Below are 18,329 nucleotides of genomic sequence, written 5' to 3'. Positions count from 1 at the left end.
TTCCCCTTTCCCTTTCCGGTGCTTTGTTTCGCTTTTTTGCTTTCGGAGCCATCTGAGGCAAGTTCCCCCCGGCCCCGGGCTCCCTGCCCGGCTGGTGGCGGAGGGGCCGGGGGCTTTGCTGCGCCGTGTGCGCGCCCGCTGGCTGCCCCGGGGTCCCGCAGCCCCCCGAGGGCACCGGGACCCTGGGGGGCTTTGGGGGGGGGGTGCAACCGGCTCTCTCCACCGGGCGGGGAAGGAAGGCGGAAAGGGGAGGGGGGCTGTGTTTTTTTTTGGGGGGGGGGGCTTGGGTTCGCCCCGGTCCCCGGGGGCAGGAGCCCCGGGGGCGGCGGGAAGGGTCGGGGGGGCGCGGGGAGGGGATGGGGGACCCGAGAGTGCGAGCCCCAGCGGCTCCTGGGGGTGGGGGGGGGGGTGGGGGGGAAGAAGGGCCGGGACTGTCTGTCTGTCCTTCCCCCGCTGGCTGGAGGAGCTGCGGAGGGGCTGGGAGCGGAGGGGGGAGCCGATCCCGGCCGGGAAAGTTTCCCCGGCGGCGGGGTCGGTGCGTCTGGGTGTGCGTCCGTGTGTCCGTGCGTGCCCCTGTCCCCGGCAGCCCGGCCTTACACACGCAGGCACATGACAGAGGTAGAAGCAGCTTGTGTTTTTTTTTTTTTTTTTTTTTTTAGACATACATCGCTTCCACGTCTATCGCTTGCCTTTATTATTTATGTGGTGCCGTGTGATATACATTAGAGCCTCGGATTTGATTGGCGTTTGCAATGACAAGACCTGTTTGTTAAGTTGTAAGGCTTCCTCGGCTCCCTCACTTGTTAAATGAACTCCGGAGGAAGGATGCCACCGAGACACAACAATATAATAAATGTCAGGGATATCCGCAGGGCCGAGATCAAATGATCAATCCTTGTCCCCTAGATAATCATTTTAAATTCGCACAGGGGGAGATTGATTTTTTAAAGCCCTTTATTAATTGCTTCCTCGATTATTATTTTTCCCCCTCCTCCTGTGGAGGTGTTAACTCTGGTGCTGGGGGCACCTTTGGCTTAATTAAACGTATTTTTAGGGTTTTGGCGTTCTGCTAATTATCGGAGCAGTCGCACGCTCCCCTAGTAAAAGAAACAATGGCCCCTCGCTCGGGCAAGAAGCCTCCTTTGGTTGCAATTGAGAGCAGAGGGCGGCGTGATTACGGGCTCCGATTATCGCAAAGTCGAGACGAGGAACTGACACGGGAAGTCAAAAGCTAAACGAATAGAGGACCAAATTCCGCCAAACGCCGAACCCGCTGCCTTACAGCCCCGGGAGAAGAGGGGGAAATAAAATAGCCAGAAAGTCAGCTCCGCATGCAGCTCGAGCCGGGCGGAGAAGTGCTAGGAATGCCATCGCCGTTATCTGGAGATTAATTTCAGGCAGCTATTCAGGCGCACAAAGTAATAATTATTAATCCGGGGCTACACCAAAACTAACGGCAGCCTAGGAAGACCGAGGCGGGGAAATTAGTGCCGAGTCCTATCTTAAATCAAGCAGGCTAGGTTTCGTTAGAAAGAATGAAGAAAAAAAAAAAAAAAAAAAGGAAAAGAAAAGACAGACGATGTAATGCTCTATCTGTCGAGTACAAACTCCCGTGCTAACAAATTACCCCTCCGCTGCACGCAGCAGGGCAGCTCTCCAGCCAAAGACGCATTTCAGATCGTGATTTCCCCCATCGGTATCTCCAGCCAACGTACGAGCAGCAAGCACGAAAACGGACTCCGCGGTGCTCCCCCGCAGCTGGCGAGCCCCCCGCCCCACGCCCCCTCCGAGCCCCCCGAGCAGGACCATGGGGGCTCCTCGCCTCTCCCTTCCCCGCAGCCCTTGGTCCCCTCCGCGCACCCAGCCCGGGCCGCCACAAGCAGCGCTTTGCAAAGAGCATTTTTTTGTGGGGGGGTCGCCGATCATTCCGACCGCTCGGTTAAGCCAAATTAGCTAAGCAGCGAAGCCGGTCGGATTTGGAGGGATCGCAACAAAACGCACGTCTGCAGCTTTTTGTTCGTTACCTTTTTATTGAACAATCATTTTCCTTTCCTCTTGGTAGCGACACACTTAATGGCAGGAGCACAGTTATTTGGTTAGCTGGGTCCGCTTTTACTCACAGTGTTGCCGCGCACAGGATGTCCTTACAGTCAATTAAGTCTTCCTCGACTTTCATTTCTGCAGCCCCTTTATGGAATGCAGACCCCGATTTTTATGTTTTGCTCCTTTTCCCCTCCCTTTTATTCCTCTCTCTCCCTCTCCCTCTCCCCCTCTTTTTTCGCTCTCGCCTCTTTGCCTCCCCAAACCGAGGTGCGGAGATGCCAAACAGTGATGAAATGAAAAGAAAGCCAATTGCTGGACTGAGGTGGGGGAGATAGCTGCTAGGAGTCCGCCTGCGACTATGGAGCAGGCAGTAATTGCTGGAGACAGGGAGAGCTGGGGGTTGGGCTGAGGTAGCCATGTATAAATAGTGTGATCTCAAATTGAAAGGCATAAATAACAGCAGGAGTGATCTAACCCTATACAGCCCATCTTCTACGTGCAAAAACAGCGTGCGGAGAGGACGGCCACATCTCCTACTGAAAACAAGTGGATCTCTGTGGATAAGATCACCGGGCAGCCATGGAAGAACTTACAGCTTTTGTATCCAAATCTTTTGACCAGAAAAGCAAAGAGAGCAGCAGCGGCAGTGGCAGCAGCAACAAGAAGGAGACGATCACGTACAGGGAAGTTTTGGAGAGTGGGTTGGCTCGCTCCAGGGAGCTTGGAAACTCTGACTCTAACCTGCAGGACATGACCGAGAGCAGCAACCACTGCCCGGTGCACCTTTTCAAAGACCACGTAGAGAGCGACAAGGACAAACTGAAGGAGTTCGCCGCGGGCAGGACGGCCGAAGGTAAGAGCGAGGCCGGCCGCCCTCCGCCCCGGCCCCCTCCCCGGCCGCCCCCGGCGCTGCGCAGCGGGTCCGAGCCCCGAGCCCGGCATTGCGGAGCTTTGCGGGGCTTTGCGGGCAGCCCCCCGGCCCCTGCCCCCCGTAGGCGCTTAGCAGCACCCGGCCGTGCGTGTGCAAGGCGCGCCCCGGCGTGCAAAAGGAGCCGCAGCCTCGGGCCTCCCCCCCCTCCCCGCCGCCCCCCGGCCCGCCGCCGGTGCGGTGCCCTGGGCGATCTCTCGCACGGGGAAAGGGGGCAGATGTTTTTAGGATATATATATATATATATATATATATTTTTTTTTTTTTTTTTTTTTTTTTTTTTTGCCAGTCCGCGCCTTTAGGGACGAGGCAGCCTCGTCCGGGAGGCTCGCAGCCTCCGCAGACCTGCTCTTCCTGCTTCCGGGAGGCTGCCTCTCCCCCCGGGGGGGGATGGCCGATGTGCGGGGGGCTCCCCGCGACCCCCGTGCTCCGAGCCCCAGGCAGCAACCCGGGCCGGGCCGAGCCGAGCCGGGCCGGGCCGGGGCGAGGCGGAGCCTCCCCAAACAGGGGCCCTCGGGACCCTGCCCGCCCCTCTCACCTGGGCCGGGGGGCGGCCCGGAGGGGCTCGGAGCGGCGGCCCCGCTGCTGGCAGGAGGGAGGTGAAATAAAAGGCGATTTTCCAGCAGGCTGGCTCAGCACCGTGCCCAGGCTCGCGGGGAAAGGGGAGCACCGAAGGGCGGGGGGGATGAGAAAGTTGAGAAAGTGTCTCCAGGCGAGTTGGACAGGTGGACCTGCCTGGGGAGCTACTGGCCAGCCCGGGGTAATAAAAAGCGGTTAATAGGTTGGGGAACAACAGCCAGCCTTTCAGCTGTTTCCTCCCGTTTGATCTTGTTTAATAATAACGTTGGGTGAACGGCGATTTAATTTACAGCCCCGACGCTTGTGCAATATCCTTCTCCCTTCCACCCCCTCCCCAAATGGAAGGACCGGGTGCGATCGGGTCGGGTACCCGCATTTCTGCGCAAGCCGCTTCCACGCAGCCCTGCTGCTTGCGCTGCCCGGGTCGCGGGTTTGCAGAGGGAGAGGGATCAGCGGAGAGGAATTATCCGCATGGAAGATATTAAGAAAAAAACAAACAAAAACAAACAAACAAAAACCTAACAGGGCACGCTCCAGGAAAAAAAATAATCTTAAAAAAAAAAAAAAGAAAAGCGAACGAACGAAAAAAATCTCTCTGCTACTCCCCCTTTTCCCCGTGTATCGAAATTCTGGCTTGTATGTTTAGCTAATCTAATCTATGGAGAGGGGCTGGGGGTGGGGATGGAAGGGAGGAGTTGGAAAGAACTGAGATGCTTGTGACAGTTTAAATTCATGCCAGGTTTCAGTCTAATTTCAACTGATTCCAGCGTGTGATTTCAGTCCCACCGATATGCTAGTTAATATTTTATACCTATCACGGACATGCTGTAGCCCCGTATCTCCGAAAGGAGACAGAGCTTTTGAACGCGGCTCATTTTCCCTAGGCATTTGCTGGGTTAGTCCCCTCGTCTTTTAATAGGGGTTCCCCTTACAGGAGAAGCGCGAACAAAATGCCATTAAAAACAAGCAGCTAACACCCCTCGGGAGGCCGGACCCTTCCCAAAGTTTTAGGCAGGCGGTCGCAAGCCCGGAGCCGGGGAGCCCGGAGGAGTGGTTACGGTCGGGGACAGTTTGCATTTCAGAAGTCAACACGAGCTTAGTCATATGAATTTCGGAATGCCTCCGATTATATAGGCTTAGATATACGTGCATGCGCAGAGATGCGTGTAGATAAAACACGTATGCATGTGGTGAGGAGGGAGAACCGGATTGAATTCGGCACCGTCTGCTGATGCGGCCGCCCCGGCCCGCGGCGGGGAAGCGGGACAAAATCCCGGTACCCCGCCGGTGCCTCGCTCCCGTTCCGCTAACCGGGCTGAAAGGGGCACGGTGCTTTAGGCCGCTGGGCAAAGTAAGGAAGAAGGAGAGAAAGGAAGCGAAAGCAAGACGCCCCCAAAATCACACGCGTAGGCAAGAAAGGGCAGTCGCTTTCCCTCACTGCCCCCCGGTCCTACTGCCCTCTGTCCCGGACACGCGTGCCCAGGCGGCTGTCTCCATCACCAGCCCTCCCCGAGCCCCCCATTGGGGCTGGGGGTGTTTGGAGGGGTTGAGGGCACCCCCGGTCCTTGAGCCCGCTGCCCCCCGACAGGCCGTGCGGCCGCAGGGTGCTTGGATCCGGGGGAAGGGGGGTGATAACGGGGAGGGGGACGGGAGAGGACGCTCTCGGTCCCAGGCCCGCGGAAAGTTTCTTGTACGAGGCAAACATTTCCAGCCCAGCTTCACCATGACCCCAGCGGGGAGCTTCTTACACAACCTTGTTTATTTCGGGAGAAAACAGCAGCGGAGAAACCCCCTTCCCCCGCCGCGGGGTACCGGCGGTTCTCCTGCCAGCCCCTTCCCCGGCCTGCCCCTGCAAAGAACATAAAGTTAAAATAGTAATAATAACAACAATAATAATATCTACATTTTTTTTTCTGCCGGGGAATCGGCCGTGCTCAGCCCGACGCGGTGCTCCCCGGCCCTGCCCCGACGGCGCGGCCCTGCCCCGGGCTGCCCGGGCCCCCGGTGCCCAGCGGTGCCCCCACCGGCTGAGCTGAATTTGGGGAAGCGGAGACGGGAGGGGGGGGAGCGTCCGTGTGCTGCGAGAGAAACTTGGGAGCGGTGCTGCGGGGAGGCTCAGTGTCGTTTTCCCCTTCCCCCTCCCGGCAGGGATCTACGAGTGCAAAGAGAAGAGGGAAGACGTGAAGTCAGAAGATGAAGATGGACAGACCAAGCTCAAACAAAGGAGAAGCAGAACCAATTTCACACTAGAGCAGCTGAATGAGCTGGAAAGACTTTTTGATGAGACTCACTATCCGGATGCCTTCATGAGGGAGGAACTAAGCCAGAGGCTGGGACTGTCTGAAGCTAGGGTTCAGGTAAGAGAAAGGCTCTGTTCCTGGAAACGTCCTCACCTCACCTCCTCCCTGCCAGCGGATCCTAGCGCAGTGCCCCGTTTCATCCCAAGCGGGGAGGTGAAGGCAGAGACGACACGTGTGATGGGGAAGCTGTTTGCGATGCCGGTGTACCTGTCCTGCCACACAATAAGGCTGCTCTGAGGGCGTCTGCCCGGTCCTTGCAATTCCTAGGAAGGTGGTTTGATTTTTATATTCGGGGTGGTGGTGATGAGGAGCCTCTAACAACTGTGCGATTTGCCTTTTTAAATTTTATTTTATTTATTATCGTATTTTTCCTTGCAAACGTGCCATTAACTCTCCCTTAATCCTCATTTCTTCTCCCCCTTCCTTTTATAGAGCCGTTTGTATAAGAAAAAAGGGGAGGGGGGTGGCAGAAAACAATCGCCGTGCATAAGGCTAGACGGTTCGGGTGCTCGGGGACGGGATTAGCCAGAGCCGGGGGAAAGGTGCCCCCTCTGCTTCGCACAGCAAGCGTATGAATGCATGGCACCCCATCTGCCGGAGTCTCCCCCCGGCCCTCCCATCCCGCTTCAGATGCAGCTAAATACCAATTAGCCTTCTAAACCTTGAAAATAGGTCCGGCTTGCTGTATTTCTAGGGCCATCGGAGCCGTCTGCTTCTGTGGCTTCGCATCGATTGTTTTTAAACTCGATTTGTGGCTTGCTGCAGGGGGAAAATACACCCCCTCCCCAAACCTGAAGCCAACTAGGGAACGCATCCCCAAACCAGAGGTCTCATAGAAACAAACAAACAAACAAAATAACCCAGCACCCTAGAAATAATTAATATGATCAACCTGTGGCTCTCTGAGCAGGCCCGCAGAGCAGGAGAAACCTGCAGGAACCCCCTAGCTGGGTTAGGGCTCGGTGCTTGGCCTCAGAGACCCCAAAGCAAACCAAAACCCAGCCAGAAAAAGTCACCAAAGACCAAAGCAGCCTGGAGGCGATGGATGCGTGCACATGTACAGCTGCTGCCCGGGCGCCTGCGTGCCCATAGGTGCCCATAGGTGCCCGTGGGGGCATCGGCGGCTGCCCTCCGCCTCCGGCAGGGTACCCGCGGTACTTTTGGAAGGTGGTCGGTGCTCCCCGAGCCTGGCGGGGAGAGGCGGGGAGCGAGGGGCTGCTTTTTCCCGTGAGAGCCACGGGGGGAAGCCGAGGGGCAGGGTCCCGGACCCTTCAGCACGCCTCCATCCGAGCAGGCGAGCGAGCAGCTCGCTCCAAACAGCTGCCTCCCGGAGGCATTTCCCGAAATAAATAGCTTAGCGGGGTTGTTTTCTTTCTTCTTCTTCTTCTTCTTTTTCTCCTTCTTCTTCTTTTTTATTATTTTATTTTTAAAGGCTCTTTTCAGCTCCTGCCTCTCTCGGTATAGGAGAGCAGGGTAGGGGATGGCGCCGGGCACTCGTCTTAGAGAGGGATGCTTGCAGGGGATATTGCAGGGGTTCAGAGTGCTGCTGGCCTGCACTCTCCCGGAAGATTGATCTAAGCACACCATATAAATTAATGAAAAGATTAAACTTTTGCTGAAGGGGACATCAACTCTTATGTCATCTTCCCAGATCTTCTTACTTGGGCTCTGTAATATCTTTCCAAGGCCTTGATGTACTGTTTCTATAAAAATAAATTACTTGTAATTGAATTCTGCACTCTTTCTTTCAAGTACTTTATTACTGAGCAGCACCTTAACAGGATGTTCATAGTTGCAGGAAAATTGGTGCTTCAAGTGCTTACAGATCTTAAAACAGCACACCAAAAAAGAGAGAGAGAGAGAGAGAGAGAAAAGCGCTACTGATTCCGGTGGAGACTATGAGAGAGACAAATATGTTATATATATATTTAATCATCTTACAAAAGAGGTTTGCACGAATGAAAATAATGCTAGAAATAAAAGAAACATCAAGAGGGAAAAGAGGAGAAATAGATAATTAATTAGGAAATAAACTGAGAGCTTGATATCCATCAAGAAATGGAAATGGAAAAAAAAGAAGGGGAGGGAAAAAAGGGGAAGATTTTTTTTTAAATACTTTCAGAATTGTTCTCTAATTCCTATCTGAAGCGCTTGTCCCTTGCTGTTAAAGGATATAGTTTCAATTTAGTGTGGAAATTTGCTGTAAATAAATTGAAGCTCCTATGGTAGCTAGTCCTTATTAACCTTTTATTTTTAGTGTTGTACTGGAAACTCATATCACCCAGCTGTCAGGGTTATAATTGAAAGTTATGAGACCATAGTGAGGAGCAGGCAGTAATTCAATTACAACAAATATCTTTGGGTTTATGGTGCAGGGCTAAATTAAATGTCATTATTCACTGTCTCTAATGGAAATCAAAAGGAAATCAGATTAGAGCATTTGTGAAAGAAATCACTGAGTGATCCTTAATGAAGAAATAACTGTCTAAAACAGTGTACTGTGCTTTACTTAGCATATTCATGACTAATTGGAATTGATCGTGAATCACACCAAGCCTGATTTATTATCGCTTAACGCAGTGGCTAATTCATCACTTTTATTCCTCATAACCTTATTTTTTCATAGCTAAAGGGAAAGGGCACTTCGTTTTCCAGATTTAAATATAATTTCTGTTTGAAAGATGTTCTGATTTGCAAGAGAAGTTGTTTAAACGCTGCTTAAATTCCTCCTGACAATTTATACTCCTTTGGAGAGGGAGAGAGAGAGCAAGGGGGGCCGGAGGGGGTGGCGTGCGGGGGGAAACACACACGAGGAGATTTCCTGCAAGGATTTACAACTGTAAAAAAAAAAGCATTATTGTCGCAACCGCCCGATGATATTTTGCGTGCTTATCTAAAAATCCCCATCAGCCCGGCTTAAAGGCAGAGACGCTGCCGGTGCGCTGCGGCACGAAACGCAGCCGGTGCGGTGCGTGTCAGGATGCGGAGGGGCAGCCAGGGCTGCGGCGGCAGATGCGGGCTTGTCGCGGGGGGGCCGTGTCGGCGACAGGCGACAGTGGGCAGTCCGCAGCGCCCCGCAGCCGCCCGCTCTCCCCGGGCCACCCCTGGCAGGAAAAATGGTGCTGGAAATCAGAGAAGGCCAATTCCTACTTAAGAAAATCACTGAGGTACCCGAGGTAATTAATGCCTTTGGAAGCCTTTCTTTGCACTAATTACTCCGTTGTAAATGACCATCATTAAGGCAATTGAAGAAAGCTTGAAGGGAAAATTTGATGTAGGAAGTGCAGTTAGTATTAATTAACCGTATGATCTCTTGGCAAGTGCGAGAACATCAAAGGTGGAAGGTGTTTACTTAGCTCCAAGATTTTATCAGCCGTGAAAGTCAATGTTTGTCCACAAGCGGTGGCTTTGGTGTGCGGATCAGGGGCCGCGCAACGTTTCGGTCCTTGCCTCTGACGGTCCCCTTGGGGAGAGTCGCTAAACCGAGCACCCCGGGAAAGTGACCAACATCAGAAATGCCCTCGGAAAAGTCGCGGTGGCGACTGAAGGTCCCGAGCTTGTTCGAGTCAGGGAGCCCGGAATTAGGGCAGGATTACTGGTTTGCAGGCGTTTCTCGGGCAGGGGCATACGTACTTTCTGAATCCCGGTCCGGGAGGATGTTGCTCTTCTCTGCTACAGAAGCGAGGTTTCTTTCACTCTAACGTTTTGGGGAACGGGAGTGACTCAGCCCCTTTGTTCAGCTCGGTGTCTCGCAGCTCCTCCGAGGTCTCCGGCATTCCCACGCCCGGCCCTGGGCGAGCAGGCGGGTGGCCCGGCCCCGTCTTTTAGGGGCCAGGTCCAGGGGCCAGACCCCATGCCGGCTGCTCCCTGGGCGCTGAGGTGCAATGGGATTGGGCAGCGGGTCGCCCCTGGACTTGGCGTGGGCAGATTTAGGGATTTGCCAGCGCAGCCCCCTGCTCCGGGCAGGGGGCGCAGGGACAGCCGCGGCTCTCCCCGGCTCCTGCCAGCCCGCCTCGGGGGGGCTCAGTGCGAAGCCCCCTGGTCCCCAGACTGCGGGGCGGCTTCTCCCCTCCTGGGTTCACCCCCCAAAAGCGGGACCCCCCCCGCAGGCAGAGGGGTTGCCCCTCGGGCTGCGCTGTGCTCCCGGGGACGGAGCTGCGCGGAGCCTCCCGGCCCGGCTCCCCCCTCCGGCCCCGGCGCTAATCCGCTTTCTTAGCAGCTGCCCCAGTCTACCTCCAATTTCTTCTTCTTCTTTTTTTTTTTTTGTTTTTGTTTGCCTTTTCTTTTTACAGGTCTGGTTCCAGAACAGGAGAGCAAAGTGCCGAAAGCAGGAAAACCAGATGCACAAAGGTGGGCAGGGGGCGCGGGCCGGCCGGGGGGCGGCGGGCTCGGACCCTGGGGCGCCTTCATTGCTCACCCGGCCCCGTGTCTCCCCGCAGGTGTGATCCTGGGGACCGCCAGCCATTTAGACGCCTGCAGAGTGGCCCCGTATGTGAATATGGGAGCCCTGAGGATGCCTTTCCAACAGGTAGTTAGCTCCGCTTTTCTTTCCCTTTCCCTTTCCCCCTCCCCTCCCGGCGAGCTCCGACCCCCTTTTCGTTTGCACGGGAGGAAGCCGGACACGTTTACAAGTGCCGTTTATACACAAGTTGGCACGTTTTAAAAACAGCCCGTAAAAAAACTTGGCGAAGGAGCCCCCGCCCTGCTGCCGACGGCTCAGCGCCCCTCGGGCCCCGGGGAGGGGGCTCCGCGACCCCCCCCCCCGTGGGGGCACAAGGGGATGAGGGGGGCCTGGGTGTGGGGGAAACCCGGCCCTTAGCAGCCGGCTCTTGTCGCTTTCCCCCCCTCTTCTTCTTCTTCTTCTTCTTCTTTTTTTTTTTTTTCGTCAATTAATCGGGGAATCGATTTTCCCGGCCCGAAGGGACCCTCCGCCACCTTCTCCTTCTCGGAGACACGTGGAGCTGACAGATTAATTGTATTGATTTTTAAAAGACATATTTGGACCAAAATAATTAAATACATAAATAAACTTCCCCCCCACCCCCCACCCCAAACTCCCCGGAGCTGAAATCTCTCAGTCAACCCAGCGTGTTTGCGCAGGTCGAGGGCTCTCCAAAGCAAACACCGCCCTGGCAGAAAGGCGGCGAGTTTTTTTAGCTAGGTTTAAAACAGAAGGAAAAAGGACAGAAAAAAGAGAAAGAAAAGAAGAAAGGTGTGTGTGTGGGGGGGTGGAATTAGTTGTGTAGCGGTTGCGGCGCGGATTTGTCCTTCGACTTGCGGTGTTACGGCGGGGTGTGGGGTGGGTTTGTCCTTTGATTTGCGGTGTCCGGGCGGGGCGTGGGGTGGGTTTGTCCCTGTGTGTGCCGTGCCGAGCCGTGCCGTGACGCCGTGTCTCTTCTGCCGCCGCCGCCCAGGTCCAGGCGCAGCTGCAGCTGGAGGGGGTGGCCCACGCGCACCCGCACCTGCACCCGCACCTGGCGGCCCACGCGCCCTACCTGATGTTCCCGCCGCCGCCCTTCGGGCTGCCCATCGCCTCCCTGGCCGAGTCCGCCTCTGCCGCCGCCGTGGTGGCCGCCGCCGCCAAGAGCAACAGCAAGAACTCCAGCATCGCCGACCTGCGGCTCAAGGCCCGCAAGCACGCCGAGGCCCTGGGGCTCTGACACGCTTCGGCCCCGGCCCCCCCCCCGCGCACACACAGCCCCTTACTCGACCCCCCCACCCCACCCATCGCCCCGGGCCCCGGGCCGCCCCGCCTCCTGCTCTCCGTTTTTTTTTTTTTTTATTATTATTTTTAATTTTTGTCCTCTTTTATTTTATTTGTTTCTTTTTGATTTCTTTCCCCTCGCTTTCTTTCCAGTACTTTCCGGCAGCCTTCTCCGGCTGCTCTCCTTCGCTTCATCCCGCCCAGCAGAGACTTCGTGGCCGGGGGGAGCCGGGGCGAAGACGGCGACCGTTGACGGCCGTTGGAGGCCGTTAGTTGCCGTTGGGAGCCGTTGGCGGCCGTTGGTTGCCGTTGGCGGCCGTTAGCGGCCGTTGGGAGCCGTTGGTGGCCGTTGGCGTGTGGGGAAACTCTCCCGGCCCCGGGTTCCCGGGCACACTCACACACACGCACGCACACACACGCAAACACAAACCAGAGACTTTGAAGAGGAGAAAGTAGGTGGGAGGACAGACAGACAGACAGAGAGGAGGGAAAGAGGAGAGAGAAAAACAAAACACCGCCGCCACCACCACCACAACAACAGAGAAGGAAACGATCTCTAAATTATGTTAATCTGTGAACATTGGGGACCTTTGGATATTTTTTTTGACCCTGGCAAAAGTGATCGCTCCAGCATAACGTCATCCGCTGCTGTCAGTTTTGCTACCTTGTGCATGTGTCTAACTAAACACGTTTTGAGGATCAAAAGTATATTAGAACAAAACTAAACAAAACAAATAATAATAATAATAAATAATAAATCCTTGGGGCTGGTCTCCATTAAAGATGACATTTCTTTGTTGCCAACAGTATTATTTCACTGCCATGAATCTCTTCCATCACTGAGGAGCTGCTGCTGCAGAACTGGTTTGAATTTAAATGTGGAATTTCAGATCTGAGGCAAGGCAGTTTTTTCCTTTCTTTCCTATAAAAAAAAAAGCAGCAATAACAGAAAATGTGTGTCTCAAATGGCTATGTCCTTTGAAAGGAAAAAAAAGAGAGACTAGAATTTACTAATCTTTAACGATAACTTGAAAGATGGGAACACTAAGAAATGCACCTGTTTTGCCAGAATCACCTGAACTCAAAGAGATGTGTTGTGCCATAGAAACAGGTCAATTTTTCTATTTTTTTTCCCTAATGTCTGGATCGTTGAATTGAAATCTTGCTGTTTTACAGGATGTAGAAAGAATGACTTATACGACAAAGATGGACGTATGGTTTTAAGGCATAATACTGATGCAGTGTTAATTTTAGTGAAATGCAATTAAGTGCAGTAAAGTGCAATACTGTAAATATTATAGATTAAAAAGAAATAGACGTACTTATTCTGTTAATAACCGATTCTGCAAGAACCATAACTTAAGTCCTTTATGCTCAGACTGGTGCATTGCAGCTCCTTGCCAAAATGACAGTCTGAGTCCTCTATGAATGGATAAAGTTATATGTATCACATATGGGAAAAGGTAGATGCCATGATTTCTAGTCGAGTCAACGTGCCATATTTCTGGGAAGTAAGCTGAAAAGTCTGTATGACATTTTTTTGCAATCATTTTAAGTAAAGAGAAAAACCAAACAAACAACAACCCACAGAAGTGTTTTGTAGAGGTGGACAAGTTTGATATTTGGTCATTTTAAATTTTGCCTGTGATTTAGTTACCAAGTCTAAAGGTAATGCTTAAACAAACTAATATAAATGCAGAAATGATGGGGACTACGAAAATCCTTTAAATTTTTTTACCAAAGTGTCTGAGTTTACTGGCCCTCTCCCTTTCCCTTTCCTCCATACTTCCTTCTACTTTTTATGCTATTCACCTCTAATGAGTTTATTATATATATATTTTTTTTTGGGGGGGGGGAGGAAGCGAGAGGGAAGAGGAAGGTGCAAATATTGGTCTTGTCTACATCTAACAAGACAGCTATTTGTTGCCTTTGCTATCAAGGCCTGCATTGGTGGAAGGTTATCCTCTCAACAGTACTGTTAAGCCTGCTTTTTATGTCTCATTTAACAACTCATTACTAGTTTTGGCCTTTGATGATGTTTATCAAATCCAAATATTACTGTAGGACAAAAAATCATACTGTAGAAAAATTTTAGACACTTGTCTCTTTTTTTTTTCTTTTCTCCTTCAAGTTTTGATATTTTCTAGCAAGCAAAATTTCTGAAATATCAAGGTTGTGCCATTTCCCTTCTATTTATGATGTGAGAAGTAGTTATATTATGGATTAGCAAGAGCTGAGAAATGTTACCTGCATTTTCTACCTCTCTGTGAAAGCCCTGTGCCTTTTTAAAACAAGGCCAATATATTAAGATAGTATTACTTGTTGCTGAGAACTATGGACAAAAATCTCAAGCAATTAACATTTTCTTATTGAAAGAAAACATTACCTAGAAAGGAAAACATTATTCATGATGATGTATGAATTTGTGGCTAAAGTAAGAAATTTTTAGAATGGTTCCAGTACTTCTAACATGCAGATATTAAAAATGATAAACATTACTATAGAGATGTTTTAGGCTACCAGAAGTAATTTGTTATACTCGATACCTACAGCCACTGAAGGAGAATTTCATACAAATGGTTGAATACTGAAGGCAAGGGAGTTTCTGATTTGGTGAACCGTTAGTTATCTCTACCTGATATCCAACTATTCCCCTTTCAAGTCCTCTTTTGATAGTTTATGAGGGGCTTGTGTTATTTTTCAGTCCTGTGCTGGATTTTCACAAAACAGTGAGTTTCACCCCTAAATAATTCTACAGGATGAACTCATTTGAAGCGATAGGTTTGGGGTCTGAATTTTCTTGGATGTTTTCAAATGAGGTTGCCTGGTGCTCCCGATCTCACAGCGTTGCAAGATGCATGTGCTGTATGCATCCCTCTCACATTGGCAGGAATAACTGCTCCACTACTGCTGTTTTACTAGGTACCGACACAGCAAAAACGTTTTAAGGTTTCTCTCAGAAATTTTAATGCATATTTTCTTTCTTGTATTCAAAAAACTTTGGTAATACAAATGCAGTTCCCTGCTAGCTTAAAATAAGGATGGTAGTGTAGCATACTTCTTTACAGAATTAAAATTTTTTACAGAATGAAACATTTTTACAGTTTCTCTGGATTACTAGGACCTTTTAATGGCTGTCCCAAGGGCAGCCTTGCTCTCCATCGCAGAAGGGAGGAAGATGGCAAGAGTTATCAGTTTAGCCTGTTTTGAAGGAGGTACCATAGATCGTCCTGGGGAAAGGGTCTGGACGTCGCTGAGAATCTGCCAAGGTACTTTGTGCTGTTCTTGCATTTCATTTAACGTGAAAGGAAATGGAAAGGTGCACTGAGCAAGGGCTGTAGCCAAAACCGGTTCTGCTTTATTTCTAGAATGTGTCAGTTGCATCAGTGGTGGTATAAAAACTTTGCTGTGATTTGGATGGCTTCTTCTTGCCGTCCTCACGTCACTGGGAAGAAACGAGGAGTTCTACTTGGGCTACAGTGTTATGGGCTGTACTTTTTGCTGAGTGCAAGTCACTGTGGCTCTGTTTGCCTTGGAGCTCCAGTGATCCATACGAACTGAGAATCTGGACTGAAGTGTCTACTCTGTCACTGTTATCACGTGTTCTTTCCTTTGCATTTTTTTTTTTTTTACTAATTATTTCTCTTCAGGAGGTTGAAGATAAGATAGCCAGGGTCCCAAGGTGCTTGTTAAAGTTTAAAAGTATTGTAACTGCGTTAGATTCTCAGGCATGCCAAGCCTCATTTGTGGTCTGTCATCATCCAACCTGATCTTTGCGTTATCTTTCATGGAGAAGCATGAGTTTTCCAAGACCATGAAAACAGCAGGCGCTGGGCAGAACTCCTTTGGAGCAGGCCTTTGTTTAATGTGTGTGGATTGCTAAAGAATCTTCCTCAAACATTCGGTCCAGTATTTTGAAAAATAACTTGAGTGATTGCCAAATGAATAATGTTGTTTACAAACAAGCCTATAAAAAAAGCTTTGTGCATTACATGGGTCCCTTTATAATGAAAAAAAAAATAGCCTCTGATCTTTTTTTGAACTGTCAAATAAGCTTAAGTATTTCATCCATTTGTATCAAAAGAGCAAGCAGATTCCATGGTTCATTTTTATTGACTTGGAAATGTGTGAAAAAAATTATACTGGATTTTTTTTTTTTTTTTGCTTAGTAGGGTCATATAGATGTAGTGACATTTTGGTTAATATCATAATACTTAGCACTTATATCATGTTTATTTGCAAAGAACTGTATAAATGTTTATTATTTAATCTCACCCATTATGAAGTAGATAAGAATTATTATCCCCATTTTTGTAGAAATTAAGGCATATAAATCAAAGACCAGTTTCCATCACCCATAGACAGCACCGAGTATTTTTACTTTTGATTTTGTAATGTAGCAGCATCCCCCGGATCATAATCTGACAAGAAGTTCATGGTGCCAGGCACCTTTCAAAACTGTGAGTAGCAGAGGCACAGCTCCAAGGCATTTGAACACCATACCTGACTTTATCAGAAGTCTGAAAGGGAACATTGAGCATGATTCAGAGTGGCAGCGTGTTCTCCACAGAACAAGAAGTTACTGCCCGATCCTCTGACCTTGGACATCAGTGGGAGTTTTGTTTGTGACTCAGCGGGGCCAAGTTGTGACAGTGCTAAGGCTAGAGCTGAAAATCGGAGTTCCCAACGGCATGCACAAATTGCTAGAAAACCCCAAATTTCCAGCTTCCCCTACTATAAATTTTTCACAAAGACCAACTGTGCTGATGTCAATTCTTTGCATGCTTTACCTGCTATATCTTTCAGTCTTATGTTTGCCTATAAAATAATAATAAGACATGATTTGGATTGACATAACACGTTGGGACTGTTGACTCAAATACAGTAGATATGTAGTCCTACAGAAATTCAGATCTCTAAGGCAAGTGCAGGTTATGATTTTTTTTTTTAGTGACAAAAATACACATTCTTACTGCTCTTTTAAATGTGCTAGGCAAAATAAATTGTTTCTTTGTTTTTTTAAACAGATTTTTTTTTTTTTGAGACATTCTTACTTTGGAGATGGCAGGCTTTTTCCCCCCTTAAGTTTGAGAAAAATTTTTGAAGTATGGTAAAGATAGATTACAAGTCTTTCTTAGAAATGTGTTTATTTTTGTAATGTCTAATAACTAATGATCCAGGTGACATCCTTGGAATTGTTAATGGTACTCAACTCTATAAAGTGCACACAACCAGTATGGTTGGAAATTTTGTTGTGTTTAAGAAGGATTATCAAAGAGCCCCAGTTCTCATCTGTAAGCAGCCTACTGACCCCACTGTGGTGTTTTTTTCCCCTGATATGTCATAGTTCCCATAGTTAGCAAGTTTCAAAAGAGCTGTGGCTAACATAGTCGCTTGAAAACTTCTACTGGTTGCAGTAAGATGCGGTGTACCTGGAGAAGGCCTGGTATTGGAAACAGTAAAAAGAAATGCGATGTGCTGCAGAGTGCGATCTCTCCTTAAGAGAATAATTGAGCCTTTTGGTTTATGACTCATGCTGTTTGTAAAATTACATCTCTAAGCTGCATCTTCTTTAAAAGGTGCACCATGGGTCTTATTGATGTAATCCAGTGGCTGTTATTATATTGGTTATTTCTGTTAATTGGCCTTTTGAGCTAGATCAGTGAAAGGCCATAGGCTTTGGCGTTTGAGGCATTCTTCAAAAGGGGTATGATACCGGGTATCCCTCAAATTTTGTTTGTCTGTTAGACAGATTTGATGCTAACAGTTGGTGCCTAATTTTAGTAAATCAGCCTAGAAATTTTCTGATTTCCAATAAACAATTGAAACTTGATGCAGTTCATACACCTTATATTGAAAATTGATATTTAACTAAAATCAGTTGAAGAATGTAGAAAATATCAGATTTTGAAGCTTAAGATATTTATTGAAAGGTAATGCTTTCATGAATCTAGGCTTATGGTATGTATTAATTACATCAAAGACAGGCAAATATCTCTGTTCCTTTGTATTAATGTATGTGGATGTTTTATTTATTGTTTTGTTTGAAAATTTCTAAATGTGTATTATTTTAATTATGTTGAGTGTAAATTTGACAATGCTTTGCATTTATTTTTATATTTTTTAAACCTGTTGCTTTTGCAAAACTATGAGCAGCCAGTGCGATTTGCAGTACCATTGCGTTGTTTTGGTTATGTACACATAGTGTGTCTGAGTTTACAGACATTTCAGGGATTGCTAAAATGAAAAAAAATATTCCAAAACCAACTCGTCTTAAAAGTTTGTACCCCTTTGCTATTGTGGAAGAGAAAAACAAACAAACAAACAACTTTTTAAGGTTTCGGTTATGCCAGCATGCTCCTACATGAATTCACCAGACATGTTGAGTTCCAGTTTCAGAGTGTATTATGTTGAATCACATGATATGAATGTACATCTTGTAAAAGTGAGATATGAATAAACTTATGAATATTTGTAATCATGTGTTAAAGAATACCCCAAAAATACTACCAAAGGGTCTATAAGTACTAAGGTATTTTCTCCTGTTAAAGCAGAACTTTTCTGTATTTAACACTTTATTTAACACTTATTTTATTTTATTTTTTAAACATCATACTCCCTTTCTCCTTGCAAGGAATGAATGCAGTGCATCTTAATCTGTAGTTGTAGTTCTTACAGATCTATCACTGGCTCCAAACTTAGTATTACAGAGCAAGTTATAGCTTAGTGAAGACTAATCAGAACCTAGCCTCTTGCATCCCATCTATGAATAATT

General features: G+C 48.9%; 1 protein-coding gene across 2 annotated transcripts; it reads left to right on the top strand.

Moving 5' to 3' along the window:
• Window positions 1–417: 417 nt before the first annotated feature.
• On the top strand, window positions 418–13,047 carry SHOX (SHOX homeobox). 2 transcript variants are annotated; one of them, XM_083820211.1, is made up of 6 exons: window positions 418–2,015; window positions 2,528–2,896; window positions 5,699–5,907; window positions 10,143–10,200; window positions 10,290–10,378; window positions 11,265–13,047. In XM_083820211.1, the coding sequence occupies exons 2-6, from the start codon at window positions 2,623–2,625 to the stop codon at window positions 11,508–11,510; spliced, it is 876 nt and encodes a 291-aa protein (XP_083676337.1). In that variant the 5' UTR covers window positions 418–2,015; window positions 2,528–2,622; the 3' UTR covers window positions 11,511–13,047. The 2 variants fall into 2 exon arrangements, with proteins under 2 accessions (XP_083676337.1, XP_083676336.1); XM_083820210.1 differs by having other exon boundaries at window positions 418–2,896.
• The last annotated feature ends 5,282 nt before the right edge of the window (window positions 13,048–18,329 follow it).

Source organism: Anser anser, assembly GCF_964211835.1.
Source record: "Anser anser genome assembly, chromosome: 1".
NCBI lineage: Eukaryota > Metazoa > Chordata > Aves > Anseriformes > Anatidae > Anser > Anser anser.
This window is presented reverse-complemented; position numbering and strand designations above follow the sequence as displayed.